Source organism: Heloderma suspectum, chromosome 2, assembly GCF_057233095.1.
Source record: "Heloderma suspectum isolate Gila_16-S chromosome 2, 16-S_ref, whole genome shotgun sequence".
Lineage (NCBI taxonomy): Eukaryota > Metazoa > Chordata > Lepidosauria > Squamata > Helodermatidae > Heloderma > Heloderma suspectum.
In genome coordinates, this window is record NC_139459.1 from 223,022,644 (window position 1) to 223,040,098 (window position 17,455).

Genomic DNA, 17,455 nt, shown 5'->3' on the forward strand with positions numbered 1-17,455 from the left:
ACAATGCAGAGCTCCCTGCTAGGAGAGTCAAATAGGTAATCTGGGTTATGACAAGCAAGACACTTCTATTTAAGGAACTCACAGAAGTGCCCATCAAATAGCTGTCTGAAGTTACCGAATCAAACTGGGGCAAGTTCAATAATTCATAGGCAGTATCAACTCCTGTCATCATGTCGTAACTGATTACCATTTGCACCTGTAATTAGATATAATGGGTACAATTTCCAGCCTTGCTGAACTCTCAGCTGAGATATTTATGGCAGGAGGGTGCTGAGTATTATCTCCTCCAGCCTTTGGAGTGGCAGTTTGACTCATTCCATCAGAAGAGAAGAAATAACTCTGCCCAACATATATGTGGCTGGAGCAATGCACAGGAAATGGGTCATAAACCAAAAGAGGCTCTGGGCTCATGGCCCATTGTCCAAGCTCTGGAGAGATAGGACAATAACATAGCATCATACAGCTGTGGGCTGGATGGAATCTGCAGCCAGGACTGTTGTATCCCTCGCACACCAGCGCACGCTTCAGTGTTGAGAATGGGAACAGAGTTCAGCATCTTGACATTGTCAGCTTTCACTTTTTTTGACAAGGCACGCTTCCAGCTTTTATGGTTATGATGAGAGGCCATGCCTGGTGAACGCTCAGAAACTCAGGGAGGGGGTGAGCTCAGCAGGATTTCCAGTGATCTGGAGTGGGCTTCAATGCCTTCATAGCTCTTTCCCCTGGTCCATGATGATCCAATCATACAGAATAAATTATTAACAGAAGATCTATGTTCATTTGCTTACTTCGCATATTTGATTAACAGAGGGGGGAGTGAAATGGTGGTTCCACTTGTCGTTAGCATTATTATTATTATTATTATTATTATTATTGAGAGAGAGAGATTGAGCTTTCTTGGCATAGAGCCCCCATTACCTTGATGGAAATGTGGTGGTTTTAGTCTACAGCCATCAGAAGAGATGACATAAGGAGTATGGGAAGAGGGAACTCACTCAAAGAGGAGAAGTAGACCTGGAGGCTGCAAACGATGCAACTCCTTTTACTATAGCAGGAATCTCCCTACCCAACAACCTTTGCAGATTAGCTCACATATCCACATTATACTATTCTACATGAAGACAGCAGGAGGATGCTAGGTGTTGTTGTTGGTGGTGGTGGTGTACCAACTTGTAAAAAAAGACAAGATTAGCAAAGCACACCCACTCAAAATATATGAATCAGATTACACATTACAAAAGAAGGTAATACTGCTCCCCCCTCCACATCTCAACCAGCGAATCTGATTGGGGCTGGCAGGAGGGAAATCTTCCCAGTTCCAATTTTAGTAATGAGTTCAACCTTGACAATGAAAGCAATACCTATCAAGCAACAAAGTTCCATCCTTGCATAAGAATTTGCCCCTTCCAGCAACCCATATCAAGAACTAAGGGCTATAAATGAGTCATTAGCAACATTCTTCTTTGGCTCTCTTAAGAATTGCTTCTTTGCTTCATTTTTAGATGTTTCCAAATACATCTCCATGTGGCAAAATAGACTCTTGCTTGATTTTCACATGACTGCGTACATGGGTGAACACATTTATCCATACCAATGCAGGAAAAATGTCATGTATGAAGTATTCCTAAGGGTCCTTCCTTTTTAAATAATTTCCTGGCAAATTATGGAGTGCAACAGTAACAAGGGACAGACATTTATTATCTGTTGTCAGCTACACTTTGGTCCTTTTGTTAAGTTTCTTCATTCACTTCCATTGTAAATGCTGAGAAGAGAGCTGTAATTTGTCAAGTTTACGGAATCAGAGAAGGCTTTGTATAGATGGTTGGACCATTTGAATCTGGTAATTTAGATGGACATACACTTCCATGAGAATATTTCTTATCAGCTCTAACTATCTGAACAAGGATTGCCTAACCTTGGGGTGGGAGAGAGAATGGCCGTTAATGTACTGCATCACAAAATTCAGGAAGTGATCTTAGGTAATCTAAATGAATACTAAGAGATCCTTTTCAGATATGGCTGTAAAATTATTTCTTCCTCCACTGACAATCAGTGGTTAAAAAGCAAAACTGCATGGGACAAAATAACACTGGTAGTCGTTCATAATCCATTCCTAAAATGTACTATCCATTTGAATGATGAAGGCAGAGGAGATGGCAGAGCATGTATAAATAAGCTGTCAGAACATGGGGCTATGTTCAGAAATCACAGCAATTCAGGGCTGCTAGAAATACCTATACTTATACCTATATCTCTGCACACTTCCAAATGTGTCTTCTTTGCCTGGAGCAGGGCTTGGGAACCTGTAGCTCTCCATATGTTGTTGGCCTCCAACTCTCATAATCCCTGACGATTGGCCATGCCAGCTAGGGCTGATAGGAGTTGGAGTCCAACAACATCTGGAAGGCTCCCCACCTCTGGCCTAGAGCCTCATATGCTCTTCCACAATTATACTCTTCCAAAATCTCAAGGTGTAGGAATCCACATTTTCTTGCAGACAAGGATTGGGACACAGATGATTCCTGACACTCATTTGACTTCTTGATCAAGGCTTGTTTTTTTCTGTTGGGTTGACTAAGTATTTCTCCACACAGACGTTTCTGCTCAAATTCAGGATTACATTAGAGTTGGGTGTCCAATCACAGTGAAAGACCCCCAATTTACTGAATCCCTCTCACTGCCTGTCTTACTGCGTTAGCTGCCAGAATTATGTTAATGCTGCTAGGCATGCCTGGTTATTAAGCATAACTCCTGTGTGGAAGCCAAAGTAACGATAATGGGGTGGCCACCTGAGGACAGCGGTCCTCTGAGAGGCGGGGACATTTTATACAGATGAAGTTTTGGTTATGCCTTTATGGCAGGGTTGTTGAACCGCTTCCAGCTGTTGGGCCAAATTCCATTTTGGAGAAGCCCTCATGGGTCAGATTCCAGTGGTGGGTGGGGCCAGAGACAAAACAGTGGGGGCCAAAATACCAGGGTTCGGATCTGGATTTATGCCAAGTCAACTGCACTGGTGGAGGTGGACTTCCCTGCCCCTTCCTTTCCACGGAAGCCTCTTCAGCCCCCTGAAACTGCTACAAAAGTGTCAGGAGACCCTGCTGAATGAAATGAGCTGTGGTATGGGGGGCAGTGTAATCCCCCCAAATCAGGTGGAAGGTAGGTCCTGGATCCAACCCCACAAAATACCAGCATATTTTAGCTTAACGCTCTTACTGCCCGTAATTAAGACTTAGGACAGCCGTTTCAAGCTTTTAGAATGGGGACAAATCTGCACAAAAGCTGAAACCACCAAACAATCGGGTTGGCAGAAAGTGGGTGGGGCCAGGGGGAGGGGGCGTGAGCATCTGGGGAACCCCAGAGGGCCAGATTGGGACTCCCAGAGGGCTGGATCTGCCCCGCCCCCAGGCCTTAGGTTCTGTATCCCTGCTTTATGAGCAGGGTTCCCTTTCAGTGCTTTGGGTCCCTGCAAGATACCTGTGATTGGTCCATGATTAAGCAGGAGTGATTCCTTGGACTGTGAAGTCTCATGATGCACATGGCTCTGACTTCTGCTCACCACCTTGGAAATTAATGTCTGCAGAATACTCCTGAGTTAGGGCCAGGCATTACATGGAAGCCTCTTGAAAGTACCTCCAAGTAGCAGCCCTCTGTATACACAGCAGCTTACCACATGGATCACTTCTGCCTTGTGGTGAGCTGTTTCTAAATATCCATTCAAACAACAGCCAGAAGCCCGCAAAGGAGATCTGGCAGTATTGTGGAACTGTACACAATAGCAGCAATCCACAAGGTGCACAGCTCTGTAGGTGGAGGCTGTTTCCAGCAGCTATGAAGTGGCGTTATAGCAGCAAGGGAGCAGCAATTTTGAACAGGATCACTAGTGGGGAGGTTAAAGCCTCTTCCCCTCCCCCTCCTAGTGATCCTCACCAAGATCACTCTTTCCCCACTGCTAACAGCAATGGGGAAACAGCTGGTGGCTGGTCAGCAGGAAAAAGCGGGCGGAAGTTCCACTTTTCCATGGGCGGCAAAAAGTTCTGTGGGGAAGTTCCGTGGGCGGCAGAAAGTGTGGACAAGCCACATCACTTCATTAGACCCACCGTCACCACCAATGCTGCATGATGTCACGACCTTCGAATCTCATAGTAGCAACATGTGCTTGGTGAGACATGCTGTGGATTAAAAACATTTAATATGACCAGACGCGGAAAAGGACAGGGTCCCTGTACCTTTTGTAGTTGTGTGTGTGTGTGTGTGTGTGTGTGTGAGAGAGAGAGAGAGAGAGAGATTGTTGGGCCTCTCCTATGAAAGGAGAACCAGAACAGTTGTCTTTCCAGCAGGCAGAACACCCTGCTTCTAGGACCTTTAATTCAAAGTTTTAAAACAAATCTGTTATGAAGAACTAGCAGCATCCTCCTGCTACATTTAATATCCCTTTTCTAAGGTACAGAAATCATTCAGACACATCAGATTTTCAATGAGCAACAGGCTGGCTCATCTACACCAACACTGCCTTCAGTAATAGACTCGGAACAAACCTTCCCCCCTCCCCAAGTAAAAGCACCTTTCTCAAGCCCAGCTGCTTGGCCTTGTTAGAAGAAGACTGAGTTATTTGTCACCATGCCCTGGGCATCCAGCAGAGATGGACTAAATGGAAGAGGGACTTCCATTAGCAGCACTCTGTCAAGAGGGAGGGAAAGTGAGGTGTAGAGTAGCATGTGTCTGTCAACCGAGGATGAAAGGCTGCCACCTGATGCAGCTGCAGTGACATTCTGTGCATCACTAATGGAAAAGCAACAAGGCTGGTTCAAGTGTCCACAACATGTAGGCTTCATTATTGCCAGTAGGCAGGAAACCAGCCCGTCTTGTGCTCCTTAGTTCCCTAATACTAGACTCTCCCCCCCCCCCGTTCTCCATTCTTTCTGAGCCCCAATGGGTTTGGTAGCTAATCATATCGCCCATTTAAATGCTAATCTTTCTCAGCGGCGGGCCCATTTCACATAGAGCTTGGCTTTTCTGGTGCAATAAAGCATAAGCTCAAAATGTAAAATATCCAATGAGACTCCTCAGGGCTTTCCCCCTTTTTTCCTTCTGGGATGGTGGGGAAAAAAATAGTGTTGATGGATGGATGAATTATTCCCGGGAAATGGCCATTCCCTTCCTTGGACTTTCAAAATTGGGGCAGGGGGAGTGCGGCAGGGAGAAAGTGCTTTGTCCAGTCTTCCTGCCACCCGCCCAGGCCTATCTGGGACTTTGGCTCAAAACTAGATAGGGTGGCCACTTATGCCTCTCCAAAAAAAGCAGACACAAGAGGACACCAATTTGTGTAATATTTGCATATGGTAGATTATATGAATTCAGAAAGAATAACTGCAATTTAAATAGAAACATCTCACCATAGAGGGAGGGGAAGACTGACCGGGTGCTGTGTGCGCCTGCTCAGTCCGCTGTCCAGGTGCTGCATCACTTCCGCTTCCGGCTCTGTATCTTTAACCTGGCCTTGAACTGGACAGCCCTTCCAACAGAGGAGACCTTCAAACAGAGGTCTGACCTCTGTCAAATAGGCCATAGGACCACCCTGAAACTAGAGGGCATGCTACCCATATTGTTTCAAGGTTCTCAAATTACTCAAGAAAAGGTCAGGGGCCTTTACTGAAATCCACACACTGACTCCTGCTTCCCCAAGTTAAGCCAAGTGATGGGCTCCTCATAGCCTCCTAAACACAGAAGCAAGTGGGGCTGGATCCCATTGGAGATTCTGCATATCCTTTCCCAGTGTAGATTGTGCCACCTGCCCTGATGCTGTAATCCCACTGCAGACCAGTTCTTTGAATGTCTACTCCAGCTTTCCCTTAATCTGGTGCCCTCCAGATGTTTTGGACTATAACTCCCATCATCCCTGACCATTGTCTGGGATGATGGAATTGTACCCCCAAACACCTGGAGGGTACCGGTTGGGGAAAGGCTGAACAGAGCACTTGTGACTTGGTCTCATGCTGAAGGCTCCATTGGTCAGCTTGGAGGGTAAGATGCCACTGAAGCACTGGGGGACATTGTATTCAGCAGGCCTTGTTCACAGGCCAGTGTGCTTGGGGTCACTGCATCTACCCTGCATGCTGGCCAGAATTTCTGTGCAAATCAGCACAGTTGTTAGCTGGCTTGTCGGGATCGAATGAACCCACGTGGGTATGCCCTTTGTCTACATTCTGAGTATAAAATGAGAAGCGATAGGTGGGAGAGCAAAAGGAAGCCTTAAGATCAGAGAAATCTTCAGAGAGAGCATTTATCCTGTTGTCACCAGGACTGATAAGCTGCTTAAAACACAGACTCCCTCACCGGGGTGTGTGTGTGTGTGCAGTTAGATCTCTACTTTTTGGAAGCACAGGCAGGGCCAGAGCATACAAGGGGGCTGTTGCTGGAAGATGCCATATGCTTTTCATCACCTGGCTTTATTGTGATTCTTAATTGGCATCTTTTCACCTGGCTTTGATCTGCCATTCTTTCTTTTAAGGGGGAAGGGAAAGGGAAGGGAGGGGATCATTAGGAGCCACTTGCCCTGGTGAGTCCGTCTGTTGTTGGGCCTCTTGCCTTTCAAGAGAAGGCTGCCTCCGACTGTCTCCTGGTAGCAGATGGATGCAGGCATCTGCCAGCATTGCCTCGTGTGAGTGTTTCCGACAGATCCGGCGGGATGCCTGCCAGCGCTGCTGAGAGGGACAGGCACATGCCCAAGGAAAGTGATGCAAGGGGCAAGCTTGACACCGAGTCGGAGAGGCCTCTTGCAGACCCAGCAGAGGATGCCAGCAGTCTCACAAGCTGCTGGCTGCAAACAGCTTTGCCTGGAAAATGCTGGTGAGGTGTATGAATTGCTGTCGGAGTGCTCTGGAGGAGCTTTGCCTTCTCCTTTGCAACTCTCAATGACTGATGGCCATGTGCAATGGCAAAGCCTGGGTTTCTGGGATTGTTTTAAGAAAGGAGAAGATAACTTTGTTAGAGTGCTGAAAATCTCTTCACTTTCCTAGGGATGCATAACATTTTGGGCCCCAAGGGCTTCATCCAGTCTCAGCTAGGGGGCTGGGGGCGGCATATGCATGTGTACGCACACACAGATATATGCACACACAGATCCTTACCCAAAGAAATCCTGCTAAATTTGACAGAGAGAGAGACTGGTTTTTCATGCTGGCTTTTTTAATTATGTTTAATAAACCAGCTGCTTCAAATGTGTGTGTGTTGTTGCTTGTTTCTCTTATATATGGCTGTTTTTATTGTATTTTACTGTTTTTTGCAAACCACCTTGAACTATATGGGGAAAGGCGGAATGTAAATAGTTCAATCAATCAATCAATCAGTCAGTCAATTGAAGAAATGTAATCAAATTGCCTGTTTACATTCCAAATATGAAATATTAGGCATGCCCTTTACAAAACGTTGGGGTATTCATATCTCCTTGACATAAAGTGGAGCCGGGCGAGGGTCTACTGACTGCTGCTTCATCTTGCTCTTCCCTTCCTCCAGGTTGACCCTTACCTGCCCTATGAGTACACATCTGAAGGGATGCTGGAACGAATTCATGCCTACATTCAGTACCAGGTAGCTGATCTGTATCTTGTGCTGCATTTTTTTTCTGACTCAACCTAGGAGGCAATAGGGTTTCATTCATGCTCAACAGGTGGTAACAACATCGTTTTTACCACTCTCTCTTTTTTTAACCAGTATCTAGATTTGATGGCTTGGGGACAGGGAAGGTGGGGGGGCACTTTTCTTCCTGCTCCCTCCCTCTGAGGCACTCTATGGGGGGAAATAGAAATTTGGAGTGGCAGGGGGGAACTGGGTAATCCTCCTATGAAACATTTTCTCTTTCAGAACAATGAGTGGAATTAAATTAATTACTTTATAGCAGCCTTTCCCAACCTTGGGTCCCCAGATGTTGGACTGCAACTTCCATCATCCCTAACCATTGGCCATGCTGTCTGGGAATTGTGAAAGTTGTAGTACAACAACATCCACGGACCCAAGGTTGAAAAATGCTGCCTTACAGAGATATTTATTTCTGAGTTTTATTTCTGATTTATTTCTAGAAACATGAGTTTCATCTGTTTCTTCATGGTTGGCCTTTCTTTCCCCACTGCCCCTGCCCTCAGTGTGGACAGTTACTATTTCCAGTGCTTATGTTATTGGTTGCTATTTGATAACTCGCAAAATGATATGCTTTGGTACCTTTCCATATATCAGCTTTGTAGCTCCATGTTTAACCAGGTAGCCCTGGGAATATTTGTAACAATTGTCTGAATAAAAACTAAGGGAGTGATCCAGTCCCTTTGGCATATGGTGAGCAGAGTCTTAACAGCGATCTCCCCCAACCCCACCCTGGAAACATAGATTTGGGGTGGGTGGGGAATTTATGCATAAATGAAGCTGCCTTTTGCTGAATGCACCCACTGGACCATCGAGTCCAGATGAATGGTCTGCTCTAAGTGGGAGCAGCTCTCCAGGCCAGGTCTGAAGAAGAAGAACTTCTCCAGCCCTGCTACTTGAGATACTTTTTACTGAAGATGCCAGAGATTGGACCTGGGACCTTTTGCATGCCAAGTATGCACACCACCACTGAGCTATATAGTCTCTTCACTTACGATAATAGCCAGGGGATATGCTAGATAGTACTTTGCATGGACCAGGTTCTGTTGAAATGTATGAAGTGGTTCTTAGTTCCATCCAGTCCAACAGGGCTGGTATGAGTATGCCCTTGTACTTAGCTTCACATGGGTTGTTGATTGGATTGTGTAGTCATCAATTGAACAGTTGAAGAAGGCAGGACTAGAGCCCTCATGCGGTCAGAGTACTTCTCCTCCTTGCACCTACAGCATCTTGTAGGATTCACTCAGAGGTACCATCTGGAGTTTGTCAGAAATATTAAACCAAGAATGTCTGGCACCTCAGAAAGACCTGGAGAATGCCTGTCAGTTCCTCCAGTGTAGGACAAACATATCTAACAAGGTAATCTAGATTCAGGAGATTTGAAGTTCTACCAATTTAGAAGCCATTACTGACTGGTGAAAGAATGTCCAAGAGTTATCTATGGCATCAGAAAGTTGAGCTCTGGCTATTGGGCAGTATAAAAATGTAATAAATAAATAAGTAATAAAATACTGATATATTCAAAGAAACAATATTTCAGGACACCTCTCAGAATTCAGCCCTTTTACCTCCCCATCTTAACTACGGAGTAAGCATGTTAAACCAGGGATGCTTCCAGACAAGCCCCCCCCCCCTTTTTGCGCACTCACACTTCCTGAAGCCTGGAATTGTATTTTTGGGAAGGCCCCCCAGATGACACCGCCTTTCGCTTGTAACCCTCCAAAGTTTTCCCACTGCTACTTCCGTCTTTGTTATGTGTGTTTTCGCCACAAAAGAAAATGTTAAAGAGAAAAAGATGGAATAACTGCACAATGCCTTTGAACTGGTAGAGCTAGGAGCTGTCTATCTGGAAGCACCCTGGGAGTAAGCCCCGTTGCATATGGCAGGGCTTACTTTCAAGTAAATGTGCAGAGGCTTGGGCCGTAAGGCTGCATTCTAAAACTCTCTGGCTTGAATCCAGAAACCTCATTCTGCACACAGGAGGATGCTGCTGGCAGAGTGGGACTTCCCCATCCTCTCCTTCCCCCTGCAACCACCTGAGTGCCCTTCAAATCTGCTCCAGGGGGACCTTCTGAAGCAGATGGGGGGGCATGCAGTGGGGAGAAGAGGATTCTGAAATCCCATTCTGCCAGCAACATCAGAACGATGCTGTCAGAACGAGAATCCTGGATCCAACCTTCTGACGCTGTAACCCTATAGCCACTTACCTGGGAATAAGTCCTGTTGAATTCGATGTGACTTACTTCTCCATAGACATGGATAAGATTGCACTGTCATGGAGTCAGACATATTAAACTTAGTGAGACTTACAGTCCTGAGCAGACATGCATAGGACTGGACTGTTAGTGCCTTTAGAAAACTTCTCCATCAATTCCTTTTTTTTTTTTTTTTTTACCTCCATAGGACTTCTGCGCCTTTGCTGCATTGCCAGACGAGCCCAACAGCCACACTATGCAAACCTCTGCAAGCCCCTTCAGCCTGCAGCCCAACTCCACTTCCCTGGCATGGTCTGACAACTCCAGCAGCAGCCCTCCAGCCTGGCCCCCAGTAAACTCAATGCAGGTGTGGATCTCAGGCACGGGGCAGGCATGCACCAGTGCTTGTCAGCAGCACGGTTTGGTCTGCGAGCCGGAGTTTTTCAAGTTCATCAACAAGAAAGAGGTGTTTCAGCAGTAAGTCTGTTCTCTCCCCACCACCCTTCCCTTCTTCCCCCTGGGATCTCTTCTCTTCCCCTTTACATTACACCAGCAGTGTCAAATACCAACCCAGGCATTTCTGCCTTGAAGCTGTGGGGTGAAACTGTACAGTTCAATTTGTTATCTCCCTCTGAATGGGTGTCAATTTTTGACATTTAGGTAGGACTGTATTGAAAATGGGACACTTTTGTGCCACAAATGGAACCTTGCGGGAAAACTCAAACTGAGTGTTTCACAAAACTCAGTATTTGCTTGCAAAAATCACATTTCGGCTCTTCCGTCTGAATTCTACGATCAGGTTTTGTTTTGTGGAAACTTGATGTTCTGTAGGAACTTGGTCTTTGAAAAAAAATTGAGCTTGGATTGAATTTTGACATTTTTATAGATTCACCACGACTAGTTGACAGCCTTGAGAAAGAACAATATCCCACCACACAAAACTCTAGGCCAGCCATCCCTAACCGTGACTTGTTGTCCCACCCAGGGTTTGTTTGGCAGACAAGCAAACAAACCGTGGTTTATTTTCTCAATCCTTGGGTTGTTTGTTTCCCTCCTTCTTTGCCTGCTCCCTCCTTGTATCCCAAAAGGCCTTTGTGACATTATAAAACTGGCACACAGAGTGGCTGGTTGGTTGGTTTTTTACCACTCTTGCTCACTGCCTCCATAGCCTGCTAAAATTACCCATGAACAACCCATGGTTCTGGGTTCACATGTAATGACAACCCAAGGTTTAAACAATCCAGAGTTCACAAACTAACAACAAACGATGCATATTATTATGATTATGATTATCATTAATAATCACGGCTGGTTTCACACACCCCAGACAACCCAGATTTCAGAAACCCATGGGTTAAATAAACCATGGGTTAGCATTATGTGCAAACCAGGTCACAGAGTTGATCTCACAAAGCTGAAGTCTGCCCTCCCCTGATTAGGATTCTCCCGAAGCCCCAAGAATCACCATAGACCTTCACTGCTACTTTGTGCGTTCTTGCTGGGAGAGTGAATTCTTTCTTTCATTGATGCTTCTCTGACATTTGTTCAGTGCTCTTTGCACACAACACAGCAGAATAAAAATATTTAGACAGACCTTCCAGTTGTATTGTGTGTGAATGGCTTTCTGTAGCTGAAAAGATGTTGGATTTTTCAAGACACCATTATTCTCTCGTCTTCCCCCTTTCCCTTTTATCCCTCTGCCTATGTGAGCATACGTTTGGAACACACAGGCACTGACATTTTAATAGACCATAAATCTGCCACCCAGCTCCATACATAGCTGTGGACAATTAAAATGGGTGCATTATCATTTTTGTCACGGCGGCCAAGCAGGCAGTTTGAGTCCGAGTGACATTTTTATATGATAAATTAGAGCCAGAGCTCAGATTCTTCTTGCTAAGCTCCTTCAGCTTCTTAAAATCCAACCATTTTTGAGAAATTGCTGGTTCAGAATCACTCGTTCAGATCAGAGTTTATTAAAGAGATGCCAGCCCATTTACCAAGCACAGGAGAAGGAAAGGCTGTAGTATCACCTATGGCAGTGGTGGGGAACCTCGGGCCTGGGGGCAAAATTTGGCCCCCTGGGGTTGCCAAATGGCCATACCCTTTTCCCCGTGTTAAGAATCCTGTGGCACCTTAAAGACTAAGAACTTCATTATATCATAAGCTCTAGCATCCCATGAAGTTTATCCCATAATACATGCTTTGGTCTTTAAGGTGCTCCAGACAGGACTCTGTCGTTTTTGCTACAACAGACTGCAGTCTTAGACACACTTACTAGGGAGTAAATGCCACTGAACACAGTGGGACTGACTTCTAAATAAACATGCATAGGATTGTGCTATAACATGGCTACCCTCTGAAAGAAGTGTTAGGTCGCGGATTACAGTAGTGCCTGATATACAAACCTATAGTTTTTTTAAAAAGGCCAAATGACACTTTACACCAGAGACGATTCCATGACTGGGTCTCCGTATATTTTTGTTCCTACTTTAAAGGGGCCGCATGGGGGAGAGGGCTCCACATGTCATCAGAGCAGCAATGCTGTTGAAGGCGTGCAAAACCCTTCCCCTGGTGCCATTTTCCAGATCTAAATTATCCCTCTGAAGCTGCCATTACCCCACAGGTAGCTATATGTTTTCCCTGCAGGGCAAAGATCAGGTGTGTTTGTGTGGTCAATCAAGCAAGACATGAGTGCAATAGCACCTTTCTTCTCATGTTCCCCAGCAACTGGTATACGTACACAAACTGCCTCTGAAACTGGAGGTATTGGGACTAGTAGATAAGGCTATCAATGGCTACTAGTCCTGATGGCTGTATGCTATCTCCATAATCAGAGGCAGCATGCCTTTGTACCCCAGTTGCTGTGGAACACTAGTGGGAGGGTGCTATTGCACACCTCTGCTGCCTGTGGGCTTCCCACAGGCATCTGGTTGACCACTGTGTGAACAGAATGCTGGCCTAGGTGGACCTTGATTCTTCTGATGTTCTTAAGAAAACAGCATGGGGGAAAGGGTTAATAAACATCCCCTTTGACTGCTCTGATAAAATGTGGAGTTCCCATGGCTGCTTTAAAGTTAAAATAAAAAATCCATGGAACTTCCAAAGAACATATAATTTGGCCCTCAGTGTACATCTAAGAAAAGATAATGTGTAAATGCAAACACATTGACATACACACACCCACAGGTACACTCATCAAAGAGACAGTATTGGCTGTGACTCCCTGGAGCCATGGCAACCCTAGGTTTGTTGTTGTGTAATGTGTGAAACGGCCCTTAGCACTGCTTGCATGAGAAGACCTCTTGAGAGTCATGCTGAAACCCACCACATCACCCCTTAGTCTTTCCCTGGAAGAACCCACCCATCAAAGCCCTCTCTGTGTTTTTCTCCCCTTCTAGACTCAACATCGTCTGTGAGAGCACCGAGTCTGAGATGAATCACCTCTATCCAGCTGTGGCTGGAAATGTCCGGGAGTGCTACCTCCAGAAGGAACCTCTCTTGTTCAGTTGCGCAGGATGCAATACCAAGTATCAGCGCCTCTGCCCATGCCGTGATTACCAGAAAGGACAAGTGGCCCTGTGCGGGGACTGTTTGTGATTCCACCGGGGCATGTGTGTGTCGTAATCAACCACATGCAACAAGTAACTTTTTTTTTCATAAAAGCTTCTGCAATACTCAAGAAGGTCTCCAAATGCAATCATCTTCTTGGAAACTTGTGAAAATACTTGGATGTCAATGAAGCTTCATGGGTTGTTTTGTCTACCAGTCAAGGGTTGAATGACCCTTTCCCAACATTATTTAAAGGCATCTCTCCTACCACATCCAAGACCACCAGAGACCTCAAAGAGGCTTAGAAGGGCCATGTTGAAAACTCTTCTGGAGGACAACAAGGCACCACTTTAGGATTTCATCTTCCTTAAACATCTTTATATTTTTCGGGGAGGAAAACGTTGAAATTAAAGCGGGAAAATCAAGAAGTGGTCTGTGAGGAATTATTTGAATTGGTTCTGTTTCAAAATACTTGGCTGGGCCTCTTTGGAAAGAGGTTTCCCTCCACTACTCTTTCTGGAAGAGCATAAGAAAGCTGGGGTGAAAAGAACAGAGGCATTAAAATGCTTGCACTACCTATAGCATGATCTGCAGCAGTGTAAAACAGGGAGGCAGTGTTGCAAGTAATAAAAGGCTGCTGAAAGGTGGAAGGATATAGGAAGCCACCTTATTTTGAGTCAGACGAGCAGTCCAGGACTGACAATATTTTTCCAGGGTTGAAGATGCTTTGAATTTTTTAAAAATGGGGTGTATTTAATTTCTCATCTGCTGCATGAGCACTGAGTGTTCTCTGCATGCAGGCGAGACAAAAGGCTTGGGGTGGGGGTGCCCGTGTCCACTCGGGCTTGAGATCCTTCATTGTTCTTTCAGGGTGGGAATGAAATGATAGAGGCACTGTTGATGCTGAGTGCCAGCCACACAGGTGTATTTTGGGTTTCACTGTCATCTCTAGCCAAGCTGGTTTTTGAAATGTAGGCTGGTGTCGTTTGGTGGTTAGAGTCCTGGTCTCATGGACTGCAGCCACCTGGCACAATAGCTCAGCTATTATGCTTTTAGGGTGATCTTCAGCCAGTCACATTCTCTCAGTCTAGCCTACCTCACAGGGTTGTTGTAAAGACAAAATGGGATGAGAACGTAACATAAAAAAGGATCCTGCTGGATCAGACCAAACGCCCATCTAGCTCCACATCCTGTGTCAAGCAGGGACCCACCAAATGTTCCACGAAGTCCACAAGCAAGGCATGAAGGCAACTGCTTACCACCCCATAACCCCATCCCACTGCAAGCATCTGGTATTCAGAAGGAAACTGCCACAGAACATGGAGGTTCCATTTGCCTACCGTGGCTAATAGACAATGATTGTCTTACCTGCTGTGAAATTGTCTCATTCCCTTTTATAGCCCAGTGGCCTCCATCATATCTTTTGGCAGCATATTCAATCAGTGAATTCGATGTCATGTGAAGGAATGCTTTCTTTTGTCTGTCCTGGAACTACTGCCAATCCATGAATTTCACTGAATAACCCTGAGTTCTAGTATTTGTGAGAGAGGGGAGGAAAAAATAATCTCTCTACCTTCTCCAAACTATGCATAATTTTATAAACATCTATCTTGTGTGTCCCACTCCCCTTGCCTCTGTTGTCTTTTCTAAATGGTCAGAGCAATCCTATCCTCCACTTACACCAGAGGGCGGAGGGGAAGATGTTCCAGCAGAATGGCTACCGTATCCAGTAAGCTGAGATGGGAAGGGAAAACACACCACACAAAAAATCCCCAAATGGTGAAGGAACTGCAGGCACTACACACGGAGAGAATGAGCTTTTCTACACGAGGCTGTTAATCCACTGTATTTACATTTGGTTTTGTCACAGAACTGAGATCCAAGCACTATGTGAATAGTGTTTCTTTTCCTGCTTTTCTGCTACATAACCTCTAGGTGGCACTGTGGTATAGCGGAATAGCACAAATACCTGCAAAGTGGAAAAAGTGTTTTCTTTCACTTTCACAAAGAATACTACATTTTCCCTGCTCTAAAAAAAAACCCGTGGAAAGTGCTGTTTAAAAACAGAAGTGAAACTGGAGGATCATGACATTGTCTAAAGGACCTGTAAACAACCGTGAGTGGGGAATGACAAGCACACAATAAATGCCCTGGGTAGAAAAGCTCAGTGTCCCTAAAAACACTACTAAATCCCATCAGTCAGAGACTGTGCTGCCAGTGCTGCCTACACATGGAAGGAACCAATGAACTTTTGGATTGCTAGCAACCACAACAATAACCCAATCATGTCAGGGGCATCCCAGGACTTGGATCCACACTGCACTGCAAACACCTCCGAGCAGTGCCCTAACTTCTCAGCCAGAGCAGCAGATGGGCACCAGCTACAGGCATTTGTCTTCCCTCTGCTCTGAGCTGCAAGACCAAGACATAGAAGCCAAAAGCACTGCTGGGCAGAACAGCTTATATTTGACATGTAGGGGGTCCTAGGTACGGATCCAGGGTACAATCCCACCCTGAGAAAAGGGAGTTCGCTCAGACCAAAGCACACTTGAGCCAATTGGGAGGAGTGCTGCATGGGTCAACCAGGCCTTTTAGCCCCTCCTCCCCTGGCAGCCCACATGAACAATCCCTGCCCATACCATTTTGCCCAGTAGGCCAGTCTTGCCAAGTAGCATCCCAGCAAGCCTGGTTGCCCCACATCATCCTTCCTTCTCTCTGCCCCACAACTGCCTTGTGGTGGCAGCACCCATCTCTCTTCTGCACTCAAGAGACCTGGCCCCTCACCATCCAGGGCAGGGATGTGCAACCTCAGGCCCACAGGCCAAATCCATCCCACCTGAGGCCCAAATCTGGTCCTTTTGAGATTCCCCAGATGGCCACTCCCCCTAGCCCCAACCCCTTCCCCCAACTGCCAGCTGTTGGTGGCTTCCTGGCTTTTGTGCAGATGGTGTTCCTCCATTCTGAAAGGTTGGCATGCCTTCCCTAAAGCTTAGTTCCTGGCAGCAAGAGCTTGAAGCCGCAGTGTTCTGGTATTTTGGCCCTGCTCCCTTTTGCCTTCGGCCTCGTCCACCATTGAAATCCCCCTCCATCTTTGAATTTGGCCCTTGAGCTGAAAGAGGTTTGACAGCCCTGGTCTAGAGCACCTATGTGAGCAGACAGTGGTGGGGCCACTGCCCTTGAGCCCATCAAGATCCCTGCCCCCCCCCAGAGCCCTCCAGATTATACCAGAGTGAGGGGAAAGGAACCCAACCTACCAGTCCCTAGTAACAGAGAAGCTACAACACACATGGCAAAGTCAACCCCTTTACTGACATGCGTTCAAGGCTGAGTATATCCTCCAAGGGGAAGAGGCATGTGTGGGGTTGCCAACCAGTCAAACCTAGCAGGGCTCCTGTGCCTTGGTGGCTCACCAGGCAGCAGGGTAGCAGGTGCAGGGTCTGTATGGCCTCAGCTCCATGTTAGGAACACTGTCACCTGTCTTTCAAGGGGGCCAGAGCCTTCCCAGAACAAGTCAGTCAACAATCTCATGGAGGAGCAGCTGGGAGCCTCCTGGTCACTGCTGCTGCTGGGTTGGGCTTCCCTCGTGGCCTGCATGGAGCTGGGTGTGGGATGGATCCTGTTCCTGTGGGAGAGCAAAGGGAGATACAAAGAGGGGATGACCGCAGGGACCGAGAGTACGCACACCCCTTCTGCCTTGGGAACAGCAGTGGGAGTGTGTGTGTGCTGGCAGCGTCTGCTGCTGCGTGCATCCAGACTGTCCTCCTGCAGGGGCAAAGTGCTCATGGCCAGCAGTGGTAGTGGTCGGAGTGGAGTGCCTGGCATTTGCCAACAGGTAGCGTACCTGCATGTGGGTATGAGTGTCTTCCCTGTGTTTGGAGGGGAGAGTGTTAATACAATGCAGACAAACACAGCGTTCACACATAGCAGGGGTAGGCAACCTTTTTTGGTTCACTGGCACATTTTACATGTTGAGATGTGTTCGCGGGCACCATCAAAAATTGCCATCAGGCAATTTTTGCCACCTTTCTCCCCCTCCTCCTGATTTCCTGCCTCCTCCCTGCTCATGATTTCCTTCC

General features: G+C 46.5%; 1 protein-coding gene across 1 annotated transcript in view; it reads left to right on the forward strand.

The window, feature by feature from the left end:
- Positions 1-13,802, forward strand: part of LOC146354121 (alpha-1,6-mannosylglycoprotein 6-beta-N-acetylglucosaminyltransferase B-like) — a 42,888-nt gene extending 29,086 nt beyond the window's left edge. The window contains exons 5-7 of the mRNA XM_084832366.1: positions 7,513-7,587; positions 10,036-10,304; positions 13,229-13,802. Coding sequence (XP_084688492.1) covers positions 7,513-7,587; positions 10,036-10,304; positions 13,229-13,427 — 543 coding nt within the window. The 3' untranslated portion in view covers positions 13,428-13,802. The remainder of the gene's footprint in view (positions 1-7,512; positions 7,588-10,035; positions 10,305-13,228) is intronic.
- Positions 13,803-17,455: the final 3,653 nt, after the last annotated feature.